At 42.8% G+C, this 21,053-nt stretch overlaps 1 protein-coding gene across 4 annotated transcripts in view; it reads right to left on the bottom strand.

The window, feature by feature from the left end:
- The window catches only part of SDHA (succinate dehydrogenase complex flavoprotein subunit A), a 32,604-nt gene continuing 11,551 nt past the window's right edge, over nucleotides 1–21,053 (bottom strand). For 2 of the 4 annotated variants that reach the window (XR_014792249.1, XR_014792248.1), the window contains exons 6-16: nucleotides 20,733–20,881; nucleotides 17,471–17,595; nucleotides 15,166–15,334; nucleotides 14,268–14,463; nucleotides 13,814–13,985; nucleotides 8,551–8,669; nucleotides 6,857–6,968; nucleotides 4,465–4,595; nucleotides 2,405–2,518; nucleotides 814–1,282; nucleotides 132–739 (exon numbers count right to left, since the gene is read on the bottom strand). Coding sequence is in view for 2 of the 4 variants with exons in the window: in XM_084857577.1 (XP_084713703.1) it covers nucleotides 1,196–1,282; nucleotides 2,405–2,518; nucleotides 4,465–4,595; nucleotides 6,857–6,968; nucleotides 8,551–8,669; nucleotides 13,814–13,985; nucleotides 14,268–14,463; nucleotides 15,166–15,334; nucleotides 17,471–17,595; nucleotides 20,733–20,881 (1,374 nt within the window). In the remaining 2 variants the exon portion in view is untranslated. Of the gene's footprint in view, nucleotides 1,283–2,404; nucleotides 2,519–4,464; nucleotides 4,596–6,856; nucleotides 6,969–8,550; nucleotides 8,670–13,813; nucleotides 13,986–14,267; nucleotides 14,464–15,165; nucleotides 15,335–17,470; nucleotides 17,596–20,732; nucleotides 20,882–21,053 lie in introns of all 4 variants that reach the window. The other 2 variants (XM_084857577.1, XM_084857576.1) reach the window with 1 other exon arrangement.

The following is a 21,053-nucleotide window of genomic DNA, read 5'->3' on the forward strand; positions in this document are numbered from 1 at the left end:
CATGGAGTAAGATTTATTCTGCATATGCCACAATCTTAACCACACTAGGATTACTCTATATAGCCTGAGAAAACACACACACACGTTCAAGGATTAATATAATTATTTCAGTGATGACACAAGCGACACTTAGATTCTTTTTCTGTTTAATATGGTGATTTGTGTTTCTTTACAAATACAGAGTAAATTGAGATAATGTCCATGTAATCAAGATATATTTATACTGATACTAGAGCACTGATGCAAATGATCAAGAACATCCAGCTGTAAGATCTGGCCCTTGTCAAGGATAAACTCAAAACAACCTCTCTGTTATAACAAACGTCAGTTTTAACATGACTTTACATTTATGTTCCTGGTATGAACTCCCAGTGGTTTTAAGAACAGTGTGTTATTCTGTACCTCACTAAAGGTACTTAAAAAGGAGAAAGAAATTGATTTTTTAAATCTTTAGCATCTGCCACAAATAGGAAAGTCCTACTAAACTTTAATGCATCTGCTACAGTACTTTTTTTAGACTTCACACTATTCATAAATTAAAGTTGCAGCAACTAAGATTTTTAAATAAGTAGCATGAAATGTAGATGGTAGAGTATTAAGTTCTAAAGGGCATAATCCAATAACTGTGCTCATAAACCCTTTAATTTCAGTGGGCATACAAACATTTAACTCCATTGGATTGTGCCCTAAATCAGGGGTGAGCAACTTATGGCATTCCAGATGCTTTGGCCTACAACTTCTATCATCCCTAGTTTCTGGTATAAAATGGTGAGGGATGATGGGAGTTGTAGGCCAAAACACTTGGAGGGCCACAAGTTGCCCACCTCTGCTCTAAATGCTGCAGTTTCTTAACTATAGAAACAATTTTCAATTATCACACTGCATTTACCCTCATAACGTTTCACTCTAAGAAAATAAACTGCAGAGTCAATACAAAGGTAATACATACAAACTGTGTGCAGAGCTCCAACTATTCAGAGAAAGCTAGAAGCGGACTCGCATACAAAACCCCTTTGAATTACTTTGAGGCATCAGTTCTGCATTGCCAAGTTTATCACACATGAAGCAAAAGGCCAGAAAAGGGCTTCCTGGACTTTGCTGCAATGGAAAAGTGTAACAGCACTTGCCTAGTAAGAACATGCCCACATCTGCACCAAGAAGCTTCCAGACAACATGGTAAATTGAATTAAAATCACTAATAGGAGCGAATAGCAGGTGGAACTGTGGCACAGTCTTCTTCATTCAAGGTTTTGTCAATTACAGGTCTATACTCCAGAGTAACCTTGAAAAAAAAGAGACAGTCCCTCTGTTAAAAAGCCAACACCCCAAAAGTCTAACTATTATTTTGCACATTTATTCTCACATTCACCTCAATGCAGCCTAAATGAGACATTTATTCATGTTGATATTGATTAAAAATAAATATTTAAGTAGTTTTTAAATGAGGAACAGAAGCCAAGACTATGGAAGAAATACCTCATTCGTACTCAAATCAGATATTCTATTGTCAGAGTCGCACAGCTCTGCATGTCAGGGTTGCACAAATTCTTGGCATGAAAAGTCAGAGATTCCTTAATCCTTAGGTTGAGAGAACAACATTCTCTAGATTATAACACTAATACGTTTTACCTATTTGGGTTCATAGTGCGAAGCAGCCTCATAATCAGCATTTATGCACCTACATCCATGTAGAGGCCCTCCTGCAAATGCATCACTAGCTGAATGGGGAACTAAATATGCAACTAGGTGCTGGGCATGCTGTTCCCTTCTCTGATTTAGGTGCTGGGACTGTACATACATAGCTTCTCTGAAAAAATCCAGGCTATCTGAGCAGGAACAGGGGCTGTATTATATCCCCCTGCCCCCCGCAATGCTCCCCCACCAACACACAGCTAATGTCTAGGATTTTTTATAAAAGCTTTTATAAAAGGGCTCTGAGCACAGTCCATTGGATCAGAGCAAGAGGATTAACTGAAAATAAATTTGAGTCAGCCTCTTCCAATATGGGGGAAAACGGCTGCAAAAACAGGTAATTCAGTAATTGTCATAACCTTTCCTTCCCAGAATCTCTATTTTAGTTCTCCAAGACATCAAACCAGTTTCAATGCATAAATCAGAATGCCAAGCTCAAAATGATCCACCCAGCTGATGTCCAGCAATCACACATTAAAGGTGGTTAAGCAATTTAAGTGCAGTGAGGCAGGAAATGCAATGAGTCACATTAGTGACACTGAAAGTATAGCACCCACTGGTATAGATCAATTTCCTAATTCACACACACATGCACGCCATTTCTTCAAATAAAATTCTTTCTCTCCAAATCGAGTCCCACTCTACTAAGAATAGCATACAGGATAGATAACATTCCTAATTTTAAAAGTCAAGGGGGAGGAGGCTCACATACCTTCCCAGTCTTGACATCAACGTAAGAGAGAGTGTGCTTTCTCCAGTGCTGTTCAAATGGTTTCTTTTGTTGTCCTTGGATTGGTTTAGAATAGTCGTATTCATCTACCCTAACCTAAGCAACACAACGCAAGTGTGAGATAACAGCAACGGAGAAGACAATATTCATCATGTTTTGAAACAGCATTAAATATTTTGGAACCCTCTAAAAGGCTTAGGAGTTTACCAAAGCTCAATCAGAATGAATGGGCGTTCAAGATATTCTTCTTGAAATATGGTCATATATTAGAAGCAACGTAATTAGCATCACTAAGGTGCAGCAGTCTTGCAACGAAGTCATTACAAACTGACATATAGACTTACTGTCCCTCTCGGGATTTTTATTTAAGGAGTGCTGACTGCATAACTACATCCACCCCACCTCCTCAGTTTATTTGGAGAAGATCTGAAATGAGGCACTGGTTCAGTTAGACACATCTTCCTGAAATCATGAAATCACTGGGGTTATGGCAAGGAAGTTTCTTCCTTACAAAAGAGCTAGGGAGATATCTATGGTGAATGGGTAGTTATTTGCAATTCTGCTTTAAAAAACAAATTGGCTCCAATAATACAATTGAAGTTAGGGTTTGACTGGGAAGAAACATGCAAGTATTACTTTAAAGTTACATTTCTCAAAACATTTTGACACAAGCCATCCCTACTGAACTTTTATCTTGTGCCCCCTTCCCTCAACCCAAACATATGTGTTCCTCGGGTTAATGTATGGAGATTCGTATGTGCTGTTGCAAGCATTAGTTGCGAGATCTGTGGACTGGGGTATTTATTCCACACTGGCATTAGAAGCGTAACAAAACAGGACAACTCTGACCCCCTCCTAAAATCACACAGAGGGAACTATCCTTGGAACAAAGTAGCAGCTCTTCCTGAGTTGGTGTGATGGTATCAGTAGGGATGCAGTCGCACAGTGAGAACCACTTTATGCTTTAGTTTTGTATATATTAAGTTTATATCCTGCCTTTCTTCCTCTTGCAAGGAACTCAAGATGGCTTAATATGATCCTCCTCTCCATTTATCCTGCGAAGGACAACCCTGTGAAGAAGGTTGGGCTGAGAGTCAATGAGTGACCCAAAATTACCCAGTGACCTTCATGGCCAAGTGGGGACTAGAACCCAGATCTCCCATGTCCCAGTCCAACACTCTAACCATTGCACCACACCAAAAGTAAAAGGCTCTGGTGATGATGAAAGAAAGGTAGGTCAGCAGCCAAGATCAAGGACATTGAGACGTATCTGCCAAAATGTAAGCAAAGGTTATCACAGGCACATGCTTCTTTAAGGCCAGTGTGGTACAGCGGTTAGAGTGTTGGACTAGGACTGGGGAAACACAGGTTCAAATCCCCACTCAGCCATGAAGCTCAGTGGGGGACTTTGGCCCAGTCACTGACTCTCAGCCTAAGCTACCTCACAGGGTTGTTGTGAGGATAAAACAGGGAGGAGGAGGATCATGTATGTTGCATTGAGCTCCTTGGAGGAAAGATTAGGTTATAAATGTAACAAACAAAATAAATAATGAAGTATTAACTTTCAGTTAAAAAAACAAGGAAGAAAAATACACATCAGGGACAGGATATGGGATGAAGTACAACCTATATGAGTTCCTTTCATGATTTCAGGGACAGACTCTGAACAAACAGCTTGTGCAGGCATATCCTAACACAATTAAAATGCAGCATTATTCTGACTTATTACATAAGCATATGTACTGCTTTCTGCAAGATTCTATCAACCACTATCTGTCTCTTCTAAAGCAAGGTTTCCCAAATTCTAACGTTGGAAAGCCTCTGCTACAGGAATGAATTTTATTTATATGATGCCACTATCACAAAAAGTTCTCAGGGTGGCTCACACAATAAGACAGGTTAGGTCTGGAGGAGGCTGGCTCAGCAGAAAAGATAAATGTGTATGGCTATCTTGTCAGCACCAAGAAGATACTCTCCATGATCTTAAAGGATCATGGTGACACCTAAAAGAGGAGGCAGCTTCTAAAGTTACGTATGCCTACCTTATAATCCTCCCTAGCATGAGCACCACGTGACTCTTTCCGAGCTTCTGCACCAAAAATAGTTTGTAAAGCACAGAGCATCAGGTTCTGTAGTTCCAAAGTCTCCACCAGGTCAGTATTCCAGACAATACCTAGGGTATAACAAAAGGGTTGAAAAGAGCTTAAGAAGGTTTAAAGGAGGTGGCATTTTATCAGATTAGCTAATTCAGATCATGCTACCTTTCAACAGAATGCACCAGCACACAAAACAGACATAAATACAAGATTGCTTGAAGACTCAGACTCCAATTCTATGCTCATGTACCTGGGAGTAAACATGTTGAGACTTCTGCAAAAACATGCCCTGGACTGAACTGTCAGTGTGTTTCAGTCATGATCTGCCAAGCTGTCTTGCACGTAGCATAACATCTTACAGCAAATTGCACCAGAGTGTCATTGATTTGACATTTGTGCCACTATCTTTTAAAAAAAACTTATCACAGGGGAAAAGGACAGCTTTCTCTCTGCCTCTCTCGCACTTTTCCATCAACATCAGATAACATTCATTAAGCACCCAAAAAAACAAAGTGGCCACTAATTCAATTGTACCACAACATTTATCAAATCAAATGGAGTATCAGGATTTGTCTGACTGATCCACCAGCATGAAAGACAGACCTTCCAACAGGACAGCACATATTGTGTGTAAGTGCAGAAATAGCACAGAATTGGGTACAAATCAAATTCCTGTTAATCCTTTTTTTTAAAACAAATTATTAGACATTATATTTACAAAGGCAGGCATGAAAGTATGGAGGCAATGCCTGATAAAATTCTACAAGCCCCAAAGGGTGATCAAATGAGACCTCCAGTGGTGAGGAGACAGGTGCCCTGTATAGCAACAGCAAAAATCCAGCCCTGTAAGCAGACAAAGGGAGCAGGAGCTGCAGAATGATGCCATTGCTGTGGCGCAGGCAAGACTGGAACTGTGTGCTTTCTCCTCCAATGGAAAATTAAGTCTCTGCAGTGACTGACATGGCCCAGCTTGCAGACCAAGGGGAAGGAGGAGCCCATCTCAGGATGACCTCCTCCACTAAGGGAGGAACGGAATTACACAAAATAAGCAAATAAATCCAAGTCTGCTTAATTTACTTCCATTATCATCCCAGAAGTCAGCCTTTCCTGGCACAAAATTTATTTTACCTTAGTGTAGAATTTTCATATTTTTCTAAAAAATATTAGTGCTATGCCAAATCCTGCCCCCTATTTTCGGGAACTTTTTCTCTCTCCCTGTGAAAGAGGTATTGGGTTTTTTTGCCTCTTTCTCAGGGAGGGGGATAATTTCAGAAAACTGTCTCCTTGAGGAGGGGGACAGGGTTTCCACATAGATCTTTTAAGTGAAAGCGATTCCTGAGAGGGTCTTCTTTCTATTTTTTATTTTTTTAAAAATACCCCCTGCACTTGCAGGAGCCCAGGACTCTTCTCCAGCCGGGAGTTCTTCCTGAATGCCTATTGGAGAAGGAGAAGTCACATGGTCTCCTGGGAATTCAAAAAGAACTGCAGGGCAGGAGAACAGTCCTGGGCTCCTGCAAGTGTGGGGGGTGTTTTTTAAAAAAATAAAACAGACCACCTCAATAATCACTTACACTTAAAAAGGTATGTGGAAACCCTGTCCCACTCCCCAAGGAGAAAATTCTCCGAAATTCTCACTTCTCCCAGCCTCCTTCACAAGAGTAATCATTTTGCCCCCACCCCACAACAAAATGCCAAAAATTGAAGAGTCAAAATTTTCAGCAAGGCACTAAAAAATATACACAGGCCTGAGGTTTTAAAGCAGTGGTTTTCAAAACATGTTTTATGGAAACCTAGGATTCCTTAAAAGCGTATCAAAGCTTCCTCTGTGCAAAGACTAGCATCTATTTGAAAAAAACCACTTGCCCACCGTTACCAGTCTTTCCCTGCCATGTGAAAGTGCAGGGAAGTGTCTTGGATGCACCCGCAGGCCACATGGAGCAACAGCAAGAACTAAAAGGCCTGCTAAAGCCTTTTTACTTTTACTACACTGGACTAAAGATGCACCCTCAAACATGCACCAAAAGACAAAATAAGCAAGTCAGTGCGGAAAGTATTCCTGAAGAAATTTTGAAAGCCCATACATTTGGTATTCGTCAAACTGACATTTAGAAATTGTTACCCTTGATATATTTCTCTGTAAATCTGTCGTCTCATTATTTGTTTTCAACTCAAACCAATGTTGCATTTCATAATAAACAAAGGTATCTCAATTTAGCACATACCTATCTATTGACAGATGTCTCAAAATTTGGAAATAATTTTGGAAGTTTTGTGCAAACTTCAATACCCCGCATTAACAATGTTATAGAGAGTGGTATTCTACATTCAAATATCCTACCTCTGTCAAATGTCTTCAGATCATCCAAATCACTATAAAGGCTCATCATTTTCTCACAGCCTTCCTGTAGGACAGGGCCTGTACGGAACACTGCAGCATGGCTTTGCATTGTCTATATACACATCAAAATTGAGAAACAGTACATTCATTGAAACTTACAAAGAAGTGTTTAATGCCCTATAATTGCAAAAAAACATTTATAACCGATTGTGTCAAAATACATTTGAACATAGCCACATCAGTTTTTGCCAGCACTCAATTCCATAAACATGTTCATAACACAATCTCCAGCAGTTAATTAATCCTGTCTTTGAAGTACTTTGGTCTCATATGCCAGGTCAGCATCTCTTAGTGGCTTCATCCATTTCCACAGAATTTACAGTGGCTGCATTATATGGCCACTAACATAACACTGCTAACCTGCTACCTCTCAGAGTCTATATAAGACAGAAACCCTTCTCCAATATTTATCTGGAATATATTTGCATAGTCATCAAGCCCCTAGAAATAAAAAGGAGGAGGAGAAGAGTGGAGTGTTGTGTTGACACTCTGTACACTTGTATTCTGTACAAGAAAGCACATTTCTCTTGTACAGTGCATTAGCCTTCATCCCTCAGGGAGGGATGACACAGAAGCACATCTTATATAAAAATACAATAGTATAGGGCTTATTACTCAAGATCTAGTGGACCAATTTTGCTCAGTTTTGTTTTAAACTGAAGCTTGAGCAGTGCAGACATGCAGAGAATTTTGAAACTTCAAAAAAGTTCAAAGCTTGAGCTTTGGGCAGCTCAGGAAAGGAGAGGGATGAGGCAAAGGGGAGGTTAATGCATATGCCCCACGCTGTGCATGTAATATAATATGTGTCACAGTGAGTGTATGCATCTGTAATAATGCTTACTTCTGTGAGGTCTTAAGAGTGCTGGGCCAATGAAAGAACAGGCACAGAACGTTGGGAAAGGGGCTGAAGAAAAGTCAGTTGGTGATACTTAGAGGAAGAGGAAGAGAAGCTGAGAAATTGCTGAAAGGACAGCAGAGGGAGAAGACAGAGAAAAATCTTACATCACGTGTTTTCGACCTCAAACGTCAAAGAGTGGTAAACCATCTTTTTAAAAAGAACATTTTTTTTTATTTTCACCTTTGCCAATTTATTTGTAGTACATTATATTAAAAGTGTAAAGTTGTTCAAGTCACAAGGGAAATGGGCAAACATATTTTATCCAATCACTCTCAGATTACTAGCCCCCATGGCAACACGGGATGTGCACTATTAGAAATAGGTTCTAGTTGCAAAGAAAGATTTTTTATCCTGCAGTTCCTCCAAGGAACTCCTGAGCACCATTACAACAATCCTGTGAGGTAAGCTAAACTGATAGATAAGTAAGGCTAGCTCGAGAACTTTGTGGCTGAACAGGGATTTCAACCTAAGTTCTCTATGTCCAAACCCAACAGCCTAGCTAGTCACTATATCAAATTAAGTCTCAGTCATTTGACTAGATTTGGGTTATACAAAGATATGAGCTCTGTCTGGAAAAGTCCAGAGTAGAGTATCTTTTAGAAAGGAAACAAGGTTTTAAGAAGTTCAGAAATTCAAATAAAGAGCACACGTCTAATGTACTGATGTGACATCTACTCTGTGTTCACTTTACATTTTATTAACAGCCTGGCCTCCAATCAAAAGATTTATTATTTACCTTTTGCATATTAAGCCTCAGTTCTGATGTTCTTATGTTTCCACTTGCAAAACGTAGTTTGTCAAGGTTTGCTACAGATTCTTCACCTGCATTTGGTTTAATTGGTGGAACTGGTTCTCCTAATCAGAATAAAAACAAGCATTATTTCAACCTGCCAAAATTAGTGGTTTTGAGATACAAGTTACAAGAGGAAGGTAGTATCAATCAGCAATTCTATTGGAAAGGTTCCTCTTGTGCAAGCACCGCATTACTGACCCCTAGAGGGATGCAGTTTTTCCTTGGCGTTTTCCTGGCAGACTGTATAGTGGGGTGGTTTGCCGTTGCCTTCCCCAGTCGTGACTACCTTTCCCCCAGCAAGCTGGGTACTCATTTTACCATCCTCGGAAGGATGGAGGGCTGAGTCAGCCTGAGCCGGCTACCTGAAAACCAGCTTCCACTGGGATCAAACTCAGGTCCTGCGGAGAGTTTCGGTTGCATTACTGCCGCCTACCACTCTGTGCCATACGTGGCTTAGCAATTCTAGTACCTCCTAGTAAAATAGCCAGAGACTGTCTAGCCCCTTCCAACAGATCTGGGAGGGAGGGGGAAATTTTCTTCATAAAAACCTATATAGCTTCTTGAAGCTTAGATTATGGAAGCATCCACTACGTTGTGTCTTCAAAGCTAAAGGGGCTTGCAGATACCAGTGGTAAGATTGCTGCAACCCTTTATCAAAGTGTTGGAGCATTCACTCTCCTTTATTCCTTAACACTTTCCACCTGCAACTGGACTGGTATTGGCCACTGCTGCTCTTAGCCAATGCTTCCCAACAGTCTTGTATTCTTCCTGTGTCCCTTCTTTCTGCCACTTCCAGTCCCACAACTAGCAGGACACACTTTGGACCTGGTTTTCTGTGCTGGATTGGGAGAAAACGATCTGTGGGTGAGGGAGTCAGTGGTGACTCCTTTGGCATGGACAGATCATTATCTGATCAGTTTTGACCTTCAGACCACCTGTAACTTCCGCAGGGATGGGGGACCAAATTTGATGGTCCTCCCCCAGAGACTGATGAATCCGGATGGATTTTTGAGGTCTCCTGGGGATTTTCCTGCAGGCTTAGCTGGTGGTCCTACCAAGGTCCTGGTCACCGCTTGGAATGAGGAGATGACCCAGGCTATTGATATGATCGCTCCCAAATGTCCTCGACCTAGTTGTAGAACTGTGTCAGCTCCTTGGTATTCTGAGAAGCTGAGGGCAATGAATCGACTGTGTCAGCAATTAGAGCGCAAATGGCAGAAGACTCGGAACAAATATGATTGAAGACAGGTAAGAATCCATTTGCGATCTTATCCTGTGGCAGTGATGGCGGTGAAGAAATCCTACTTCTCCACCACCATTGAATCTGCTCAGTATCGTCCAGCGGAGCTCTTTGGTGTGGTTAAGGGCCTCTTGGGTGTGGGTCTTGGAACACAAGAACTTGAACCCTCAAAGGCCAGCTGTGAACAATTTGCCAGACACTTCGCAGATAAAATCGCTCATATTCGCACTGACTTGGATGACATTGTTTTGACAGAGTCTGATATAGCCGGGGCTGGTGCACCATCTAGTCATGTTATGGATACCTTTCAGCTTGTGCAACCTGAGGATGTGGACAAACTGCTTGGAGGACTGAGGCCTACTACTTGCCCTTTACATCCTTGTCCATCCTGACTTGTGAAATCTGCCAGAGCTGGGCTGGCTATCTCCACCTCGGAGGTGGTAAATGCCTCCTTGAGGAACAGCAAGGTCCCCACAGCTTTGAAAGAAGCTGTGGTGAGGCCCTTGTTGAAGAAACCAAATTTAGATGCCATGGTTCCAAATAATTACCGCCCTGTGTCAAATCTGCCATTCTGGGCAAGGTGCTGGAGCGTGTGGTAGCCTCAGAACTCCAAGCAGTTTTGGATGAAACTGATTATTTAGATCCATTCCAATCAGGTTTCAGGCCTGGTTATAGGATGGAAACAGCCTTGGTCGCCCTGGTTAATGACTTATGCCAGGAAATGGATGGGGGGAGTGCTACTCCGTTGGTTCTTCTGGACCTCTCAGCAGCTTTCGATACCATCAACCATGGTGTCCTTCTGGATCGTTTATCTCGATTGGGCTTGGGAGACACAGTTTTAAAGTGGTTCCGGTCCTTTCTGGAGGAGCGGTCTCAGAAGGTGGTGCTGGGGGACTTCTGTTCCACCCCATGACCATTAGCCTGTGGGGTGCTGCAAGGTTCTCTCTTGTCCCTGATGCTTTTCAACATCTACATGAAACCGCTGGGGGAAGTCATCAGGAGGTTTGGGCTGAAATGTCATCAGTATGCAGATGTTACTCAGCTCTACCTCTCGTTTCCATCGTTTCCATCACATCCCAGGGAGGCTGTGGAACACCTGAACCAGTGTCTGGAGGCTGTTTTGGGATGGAGGAGGGTGAACAAGCCGAAACTTAATCCAGACAAGATGGAGGTATTGTGGGTTGGGAAACCAACTACTTTGGATGGAGGTTTACAACAGGCCTTAGATGGGGTTGCACACCCCCTTAAAGACCAAGTGCGCAGTTTGGGAGTCCTCCTGGACTCTGAGCTAACTGAGGAAGCCCAGGTGGCCGTGGTGTCCAGGAGTGCTTTTTACCAGCTTAGGCTGGTATGACAACTGCAGCCCTATCTGGAGAGGACAGACCTTGCCTCAGTTATCCACACGCCAGTCACGTCCAGGCTGGACTACTGTAATGCATTATACGTGGGGCTGCCTTTGAAGACGGTTCAGAAACTCCAGCTTGTGCAGAATGCGGCCGCCTGAGTATTGGTGGGGGCAAGGCAATTCGATCACATAACGCCTATACTGTGGCAGCTGCACTGGTTACTGCTGTGTTTCCAAGCCCAATTCAAAGTGCTGGTTTTGACCTTTAAAGCCTTAAATGGTTTGGGACCAAGTTACGTGAAGGACCAACTACACCCATATCAGACTGACCGCACTTTAAGTTCAGAAAGAGAGGCCCTTTTCATTTGCCCACCTGTGAGAGCAGTCAGGTGGGTGAACACACGTGAGAGGGTGTTCTCTGCAGTGGCCCCACATCTTTGGAACAAGCTTGGAGGTCTGCCATGCTCCATCATTGCAGACTTTTAAGAAGGCTTTGAAAACATATTATTTTACCTTGGCCTTCTATTGATATGACTGCTGCTATTGCTGCTGCTAACATCGGTGCTGGTTTTATTTTTGGTTTTTATTGTTTTTATTGTTGTTGTTATGTTTTTATCACTTTTAATATTTTAACTGTTTTTATGTATTTTATTGTTGTGACCTGCCTTGGGAGGGCTTCTGCCTTGAAAGGCGGACAGGAAATATTTTAAATAAATAAACAAACAAACTTGCTGGAGTGGGTGACTAGACATGAATTGTGTAGAGTACTTCCCCACTCCAATTTCTTTTAGATCCCTGCCACACCCCATAGCCTGGGGCCTGTCTTAAGTGTTTCTTTTTACAGGATCCTGCCTCAAGGCCATCTCAATTTCCTCAACTCCCAACCCTGCTGAAAAACAACTCCATCAATAGCTTAGAAACTACCTCTCTCACACACTGGAATTCTCATGGTTTGCTACACCTTAGGAGGGATGGCAGCTCAGCGGTAGAGCAGTTGCTTTGCATGCAGAGGGCCCCAGGTTCAATATCCAGCTTCTGCAGGTAAGGCTAGGAAAGAATTTTGCCTGAAACCCTAGAATGCTGCTGCCAGTCAGTATTGACAAAACTGGACTAGATGAATCAATGGTCTGACTCTGTATAAGGAAGCCTTCTATGCTTAGAATTTACATAGGCTCATTTCAATAAATTGAAACCAGAGCCACAGCACAAGGTTGAGCTTTGGGGGACACTGACCACAGCTTTGAATTATATTGTCGATATTGGCTGCAGGAGCACAACTGCAGCTTGTTCTTCCCAGCTCCTATCCACTGGGCTACAGCATCAAAGCTGATGGGGGCACAAAGAAGTGGAGGCTGCTCTGCTCCATTCCTACAACTGTCACTGGACGCTATAGAGAGATGGGTGGAGAGCAGACTGTAGGGCTGCCAACACCTAGCCACAGTGCTACTGCACAGAGCACTTGGAGCTTTTGATCCATGGTTACAAGGGCCTTGGCCAGGGACAATGCTGAGATACTATGAAGCTGCTACAGACTCTGTGCCTTTGTGGTAGCATTCTTTCGACACACGATTGTTATTCAGCTGGTGCTGAGGACAGATCACCAATGTGCTTGTGCTGGTGGAAGTGGCAGCAGGTTTTTTTATTCAGGACACTGAATATCTTAAATAAGTAAGAAGAAGATCAGGTTGTAAATGTATCTTATATTGTCTTGCATAGCATTTATGGCGCTGCCTTGCCACAAGCAGTACATGTGTCAGGAAGGAGAGGGAGACTGAGACAGGCAAGAGAAGAGAAGAGGATGTGCAGGAGAGAATAAGTCCCAGTTCATACACTGGTGTGGAGGTATGAACTGGGACTTATTCTCTCCTGCACATCCTCCTCCACATCCCCCCCCCCCAGTTCCTGCACCTCCCCTTGCAACTACATGCAAGTCAGAGGCTTTTCCACAACAACACAGGCCCATGTGGAGGCACCCGTTCACATGATTTCTCTCTGCATGATAAACTGTCGTGGATCATCCAGCCTGCATGTTCTCTGAAATGGAGGGGAGAGTTTCCCACCAACTTCCTCACTATGCAACAGCCACTATCACCAATGTACCAATCCTTTTGAGGAGTTGAGGAGAAAAGAGAGGAAAACATCAGATGAGAGAGTGGCACACAGTATTCAAGGTGGGGGATTCCCACAGACGGTTGATTGGGGAGGGAAGGGGAAGGGTGGACAAACTGTGCGCCTGGCTATTTGCCAGCCAAAGTGGTAGTTGCAGACCTCTAGTCTGTTGCTTAAAACAGCTCTGGAATTTACCGATCTTCTCTCAGAGTTTTGTACTGCAAAAAGGACTTCCTATATATAGTTCAAAATCACATTTGCATTCTGCATCATACTTTCATGCATCTTTAGACACAGGTTTTGGAAGATAACAACACAGCTTATGGCAGGGATGGGCAACTTGTGGCCCTCAAGATATTTTGGCCTACAACTCTCATCACCCTTCCCCATTGGCTAATGCTAGCTAGGGTTGATGGGAGTTGTAGGACAAAAAAACTGAAGGGATACAAGTAGCCCATCCCTGGCTTAAGGGATGCAATTTAAGGAACTGAAAAACAAACCAGGAGACCTACCAGGTTTGCAAGATTCTGCAATACTAAGAGCACAGGCACGGCCAAAGACTACCAAGTCCAAGAGAGAATTTGCTCCAAGACGATTAGCACCGTGAACAGAGGCAGAGGCTGCTTCACCACAGGCATACAAACCAGGTACTATTTGATCTCTGCCATTTACATGTCTAATCACCTGCAATATGGAAATAAACATTACATAAATAATAAATATAAATTGACACCGCTTCTTGCTTGTAGTGAAGACAAAGCTATTTGCTTACACTAGGGAAGGTAGTGATGGCAGGAGGAAGAAAGAAGAAGAGATAGGTGTTAGGACGAGCAAACCTGAGGTGGGGGCTATCCCCAAGTAGCTTCAGTTTCACAGCTAGTTTAAACAGTAAGAAGGACCCCCAACCCACTCCCAGTATTCAGTTAAATACCTCCTATTTGAAGAATATTGCTTTAGAAAAATTACCTGTCCTTTGTAGTTTGTAGGGACACCTCCCATATTGTAATGCACAGTGGGCAGAACAGGAATAGGTTCTTTGGTGACATCCACGCCAGCAAATATCATCGCAGTTTCTGAAATCCCAGGAAGACGCATTGCTAACTGCTGAGGTGGCAAATGGTGTAACTGCAAGTGTACATGGTCTTTGTCAGGCCCACATCCTCTGTTATTTAAAAAAAGGTTTTTAAATGGAGATGCAAGCCTTTTCACAATTCTACCTCGATGCAAACATGTTAAGTCATCCATCATCTGATGTAGGGAGAGCAACAAGCACAGCAGCACAGGAACAGGAACTGATCAAATATCTTTCAACCTACATTTCAATTTAGTAGCCATTTGTCCTGTTTTAAGTACTTGCATCTAGTGCCTTACAGATAGGACTAAGGTGTGGGAGCCACTCTGGGGCTTGTACATGTGCCCTTCATCCCCCCTCCCTTTCCAGTTTGTACATCACATACATCCCTGCATTGGTACACCCAATCTGCACAATCCAGCCATGTTCATGTTTAGTGTATGCCTGATCACACAGCATTAGAGCAGGGGTGGGGAACATGTGGCCCTCCAGATGTCGGTGGACTGCACCTCCCATGAGCCCTACCAGCATGGCCATTGATGGGAGCTGCAGTCCAACAACATCTGGAGGGCCATATGTTCCCCATCCCTGGGTTAGAGACTTGCTCCCACATCCAACCAAATGTAGCCTGCTGGCCAGTGTGTGAACCAGCCCTGTTTAAAACTATACTCAGAGGGATTATCTTATTCTTTCAGATATATTGGGTTGGGCAACTTTTATAAATTGAGCAATCCTCACTCCGCATCTTCTGTAATCATAATCACAGATGAGTCTATGTACAACTAGACTTGCCTTCCTTCACGGATCTCAATAGTCATAGAACGAGACACAACATCCCTTGAAGCTAGATCTTTGGCAACTGGTGCATATCTCTCCATAAACCTTTCCCCTTCACTGTTAATTAGAATGCCTCCTTCACCACGGCAGCCTTCTGTAATAAGGCAGCCAGCTCCATAAATTCCTGCAAGACAGGAAATCATCATGTTATACACTTTTTACAATGACTATATTTCACAGATGTTCTACGGTATCATAGAACTAGGATGAGATACCACTGTACCATAGCAGCTAACAAAGTGAGCTACAAACTGGAGATAATGGCTTCAATTTTTGGCTGGCAATTACTAACTGAATGGCCTTAGGCAAATCACTGTTCTCTCAGCCCCACATATGCAATATAGAGATAACAACCCTACGTTACCTTACAGGGCTCTTATAAAGACTATTTATAAGAGAATGCATGCAAAATGTTCACCTAAAGCAGGATATAAATTATTAATACTTCATTTAATCTTCTAGCAAAAAATTGGTCACAACTCTCCTTCCACTGAAATCACTGAAACCCGTGTCCCATCTTTTTATGAAAGACCATTTCATTCTTAACCTTAGTGGATGTTATAACTGGGCACTGATGTTATTTCATTGCATCCCAGAGAAAGGGCAGAACATGGCACAGAGCATTTCAGTCTCTTAGGACATTATGTTGCTGATCCTAAAGTTGCCGTATTCAGTGGGAGGCTCCAGCATTTAGGATTACGGTTGGCTCTCCTATGATATGAAGTAATTGTCCCTCTTTAGATGTTATTGCTATAATCCTTGCCATGCTAAGTTATCACCAGCAGCTGCTTTGGGAACCAGGCTGCTTATCTGGGCATGCTTCCTCTTTCGTATACATTTCATCTTGTATACATTTGGGCTCTGCACAGAAAATGCCATGTCTACTGCCTTGTGCATTTCACAGCCTTTCAGTCCCAACACTCACCAGGTGTCATCTTCTCCATATATACACCCCCCAATGTAAGATGCCACTTCATGCATCTGACACGGCGAGCACTGGCCCACAAAAGCTTATGCCATAATAAATGCTTGTTAGCCTTTAAGGTGGTATGGGACTTTGCTACAGCAGGTTATGGTTGCAACCTCTCTGAAATTTGATAGAATTTTCAGTATAGAAGAACTAGAAACTGGCAAAGGTAGGGGTTTCACTCTTGGGAGATACAACAAGGGTCCTTGATTATATTCCCAAGCCTGCTTCTCATTTGTGCAGGCATACAGCATCTAAACAAGCTTCCAAGACAGACAGTCAGCACCTGCTTGTAACCATTTCTCATCTGGTTTTCCAGCAGGGACATATCATCTGAATTTCCCAGATATAGCGCTAACAACATGCACAAGGCATAGCTAGACTATCCTCTCTCATGGCAGTGAAACAGGAAGAAAGCTTCCAACTGTTGTAAGCTGGGTATATAAAAGACAACCCTCCAATAGATCGGATTGCCAAGCTTATGTAAATATCTCTCATCTGCTGGAATATTCCCTCAGTAACTCCACCAACTATGAGAAAACTGCGTGCCACAAAAAAGCAACATTTGAAGGATCCTAGAACCCAAAGTACCCAGCCACAAAGACTACTAACCACATTGCTGCAGAACTGAATGCTCTGAGGTTTGCCCCTTTCTAAAAGAGGAGGTACACCTAGATAAAGAGACTCATACAGTAAAATTATCCACCTTTAAAGAAGCCTATGTCCTATATTGCTGTATCTCATACCAGATGCAGCAGAATTACCCAGTGGAGACTGATTGGAGAGAGGTAAGGCTACAGCAGTAACTGTAGCAGAGAACCTGTAAGTAGCCTCCTTTGTGGGTAAGTACTTTGCACACACAAAAGCTTTTAATTATTATTTTTTATTCTCTAAAAAAATTTCTGTACAAAGGTGGGGTCTCTAACTTTCATTCAGAAAAAGAAGTGTGCCTGAGCTTTTCAAAAAAAGCATTTCAAGACAAAAGTTATTTTCCTGTCTCTTCACCTCAAATACTGTACCAGCAAAATACAAGTCAGCAATTTGCACATGCTTGGCAAACATCAGAGGGCTACAATCCTATGCACACTTACCTGAATATCATTTCCAACAGATTCTGGTCTGTTGACTGCAATAAATAATTTCATTTCTAACGGAGTAGACAGACAGGATATACTGAAGAACTTGGCCCCTTTACTATGATTGTGTGTTTCTCCCAAAGAGTTTCTGATAGAAGAACTAACTAAAAAAGCTCTCATACCAAGCTTTAGTGGTCTAAAACAGGAGAGCTTTTACCTGTGGGATGGAACTGCACAAACTCCAAATCCTGACAAGGCAGGCCCGCCCGTGTGATCATTGCTGTGCCATCGCCAGTGCAGGTGTGAGCAGACGTACAGCTGAAGTATGTGCGGCCATACCCTCTAGGAAATAGTTCAGAATTAGTATCTGTCCAGTACATTTTCCACTCACAAAGCAGAAGAGCAAATATTTCATGAAAAACAACGGCCCCAATCCATGCAGCATGACAAAATAAAATATCTTCCCTGAAATCACAAACGTTTCAAGAATAACTAGTTCACTAGCTCTCAGTCACATTATTTACTAGTGGTCTTCATGAGATTTTTTTTTTTTTACTGTGGAACATAAGCCATATGTAACTCAGCAATTCCAAAGCCAAACTGAACCTCTAAGTTATTAGCTTATTCATTTCCATTTCCCTGTAGGGGATCCAAAGATGAAAACCCACCTGGAGAGTCTTGTTTTGGGCGAGGCAGCTCACGCCCAACATAGCTGCATGGTGTGACTATCCTGCTAAGCACAGGAGTAAATCAAGGCCAAGTAGATGTTACAAAGAAAACACAGAGTGTCCAAATTCATGTTTCCCCCAATAAAAAAAATCATGCCATTTTCCAGGAAAAACCAAACTGAAAAAGTTGTCTTTCCTGTTTTGTAATTTAATACCTTATGCAGGACTCCTAGGTTAAAAAGATGAAATAGATTAGAAATTCCAGTTGAATCCAGATTTAGTCATACTTGGAGTACAGTTGCAATCAAAATGATTCAACCCCCATTGCAAATCAGGTTGATTGTCAAAATTTACAGACTTTCAGCTGTTTGCAATGAACAAATCAAACAAAAGCAATTGAAATAGCTCAACACAACGAATGCCTCAAGTGGTTTCCCCAGATTCAACTGAAAATGCAACTTGTAATGACTTCACCAGTCTCAAAAGTATTCAACCCCTTCATGGCAAGCATCTTTAGTACTTAGTAGAGCACCCTTTTGCTGTTATGACCTGCTGCAAACAAGATGCATAGCCAGTTTCTGGCAGCGTTCCTGGGGAATCTTAGCCCATTCCTCATGAGCAATGGCCTCCAGTTCAGTAATGTTCTTGGGTTTGCGTGCTGCAACCGCCTTCTTCAAATCCCACCAGAGATTTTCTATGGGGTTCAAGTCAGGTGACTGTGATGGCCACTGTAGAATCTTCCAGGACTTCTTCTGCAACCAAGCCTTGGTGGAATTTGAGGTATGCTTGGGATCATTGTCCTGTTGGAAGGTCCACTGACACCCAAGCTTCAGCTTCCTCACAGACGGCATGACGTTTTCTCCTAGGATTTCCTGATCCATCAGTGAATCCATCTTGCCTTCCACACGCTGCAGGTTTCCAGTGCCAGAGGATGCAAAGCAGCCCCAGAGCATCACCGAGCCACCACCATACTTAACTGTAGGCAGAGTGTTCTTTTCAGCGTATGCTTCATTCTTCTTCCTCCAGACATACCGCTGATCCATCGGGCCAGAAAGTTCCAGTTTTGTTTCATCGCTCCACAGAACAGAATCCCAAAACATCTGTGGCTTATTTATATGATTTTGAGCATATTGGAGCCAACATTTCTTGTGCTTTTGGGTCAGCAGTGGTGTACGTCTTGGAGTTCTGGCATGGAAACCTGCTGCATTTAGTACAGCCTTACTGTGCTCACTGAAACCTCAGCGCCTGTTGCCACCAAGTCTTGCTGCAGGTCTTTTGCAGTCACTCGAGGGTTTTTCTCAGCCTGCCTTCTCAGAAATCTGGTTGCAGCCATTGATAGCTTCCTTTTTCTGCCCCGTCCAGGTAGCGTAACCACTGTTCCTTTAACTTTGAACTTGCGAACTATGCTTCCAGTGGTGTCTCTAGGAAAGTTCAGTGCCTTCGCTATCTTTTTGTATCCTGTTCCTTGTTTGTGAAGGCAGATGATCTCTTCTCTTAACTCTTTGGACCATTCTTTTGACATAGCCCTATTTCTAACATACAGTCAACCGTGGCACTCAACAAACCTCTAGCCAGTTCAGGTATGTCATGTGTTCCAGCTCAAGCACACCTGGTGCAATTAATGAAGCCCTTGATTGGTTGCATCAGGTGTGCTAGAGACAACACCTGTTTTGCATATTTGTGCTGTTGTGAGGGATTCTATTCAGGGGGTTGGATACTTTTGAGACTGGAGAAGTCATTAGAAGTTGCATTTTCAGTTGAATTTGGGGAAATCACTTGAGGCATTCATTGTGTTGAGCTATGTCAATTGCTTTTGTTTGATTTGTTCATTGCAAACAGCTGAAAGTCTGTAAAGTTTGACAATCAACCTGATTTGCAATGGGGGTTGAATAATTTTGACTGCAACTGTAGACCACTGAAATCAATGGGGCTTCAGTTAATCATGCCTAATTTAAATTCCATTGATTTCAACGGGTCTATTCAAAGTATGACTTAATATGGATCCAACCCTCTGGTTTTAGCACATGAGGCATTCTTAGAATGAAATTCTGCCCTTACCATCCTTGTAGATGGCTCCCATCCCTGTAGATTGACCCCATCCCTGCACTCCTTTTCATCTTTACAAATGTGACATTGGGACCACACATTTGCTGAAATGAAATCTGGTTTGGCCCTCAGGCTCAATTAGAAGGAGAAAAAGGACTGCAGAACCTCTTTAGCCCATGGGCTGAATTCCATTTTGGAGAAGCTGGGGGGGGGGGATGCAGGTGGGCAGAGCAGAAGACAGAAGGAGCAGGGACCAAGCCCCTCAAATACCAGCATATCCTAGCTTCAAGCTCTTACTGCCAGTAACTAAGCCTTAGGAGAGGCGTTTCAACCTTTCAGACTGGCGAAAAAACTGCACAGAAGCTGGGAAACCACCAAACCAATGGCTAGGAGAAAGGGCTGTGGCCTTCTGAGGACCCCCAGAGGGCCAGACTAGGATCCTGGATGGCTGGATTTGGCCCCTGGGTTGGAGGTTCTCCATCCCTGTCTTAATGGGAAGGGCAAAAATTAGGGTATGAAAGGGCAGGGGAAATAGCCCAAGGGGAGGAGAGTTTGGGACACTTCCTAGAGAGTGTTGGTGGAAACAATATGACCACCAAGGACCACCCTGAAGAGTGCTGGGCTGGACAACTCTATCAGGCAGAAACAAAAAAGGTGAGGGATGAGTGCAAGAAACTCCTCCCCACTCTAGTCCGAGTCAGAATAAGGACAAGTAAGCCCAGGCAATATATTCACATTCCTTCAATACAATTATTAGCATATTACCCAGTAGCAATAACGGTATTCTTTGCTCTTAAACGATGTATGGTGCCATCTTCTATACAAAGTGCAATAACACCACAACACCCTCCATTTTCCATAAGGAGGTCAAGGGCAAAATATTCCACGAAGTAACTGGTGTCATATCGGAGAGACTAGAGATAGGGAAGAAGAGGAAAAAAAGCATTTCTACCTGCTGTAGGACATACAGAGCAATGTTAAATGCTATGCCATGGTCAGGAACTGTTAGACTGAAAGCCTGCAAAAAGGGCTTTGCTAATTTTATCTCTCTATAGAACTTATCTATTTTAGGCACTTTATAATTAT

Source organism: Heloderma suspectum, chromosome 5, assembly GCF_057233095.1.
Source record: "Heloderma suspectum isolate Gila_16-S chromosome 5, 16-S_ref, whole genome shotgun sequence".
Taxonomy (NCBI): domain Eukaryota; kingdom Metazoa; phylum Chordata; class Lepidosauria; order Squamata; family Helodermatidae; genus Heloderma; species Heloderma suspectum.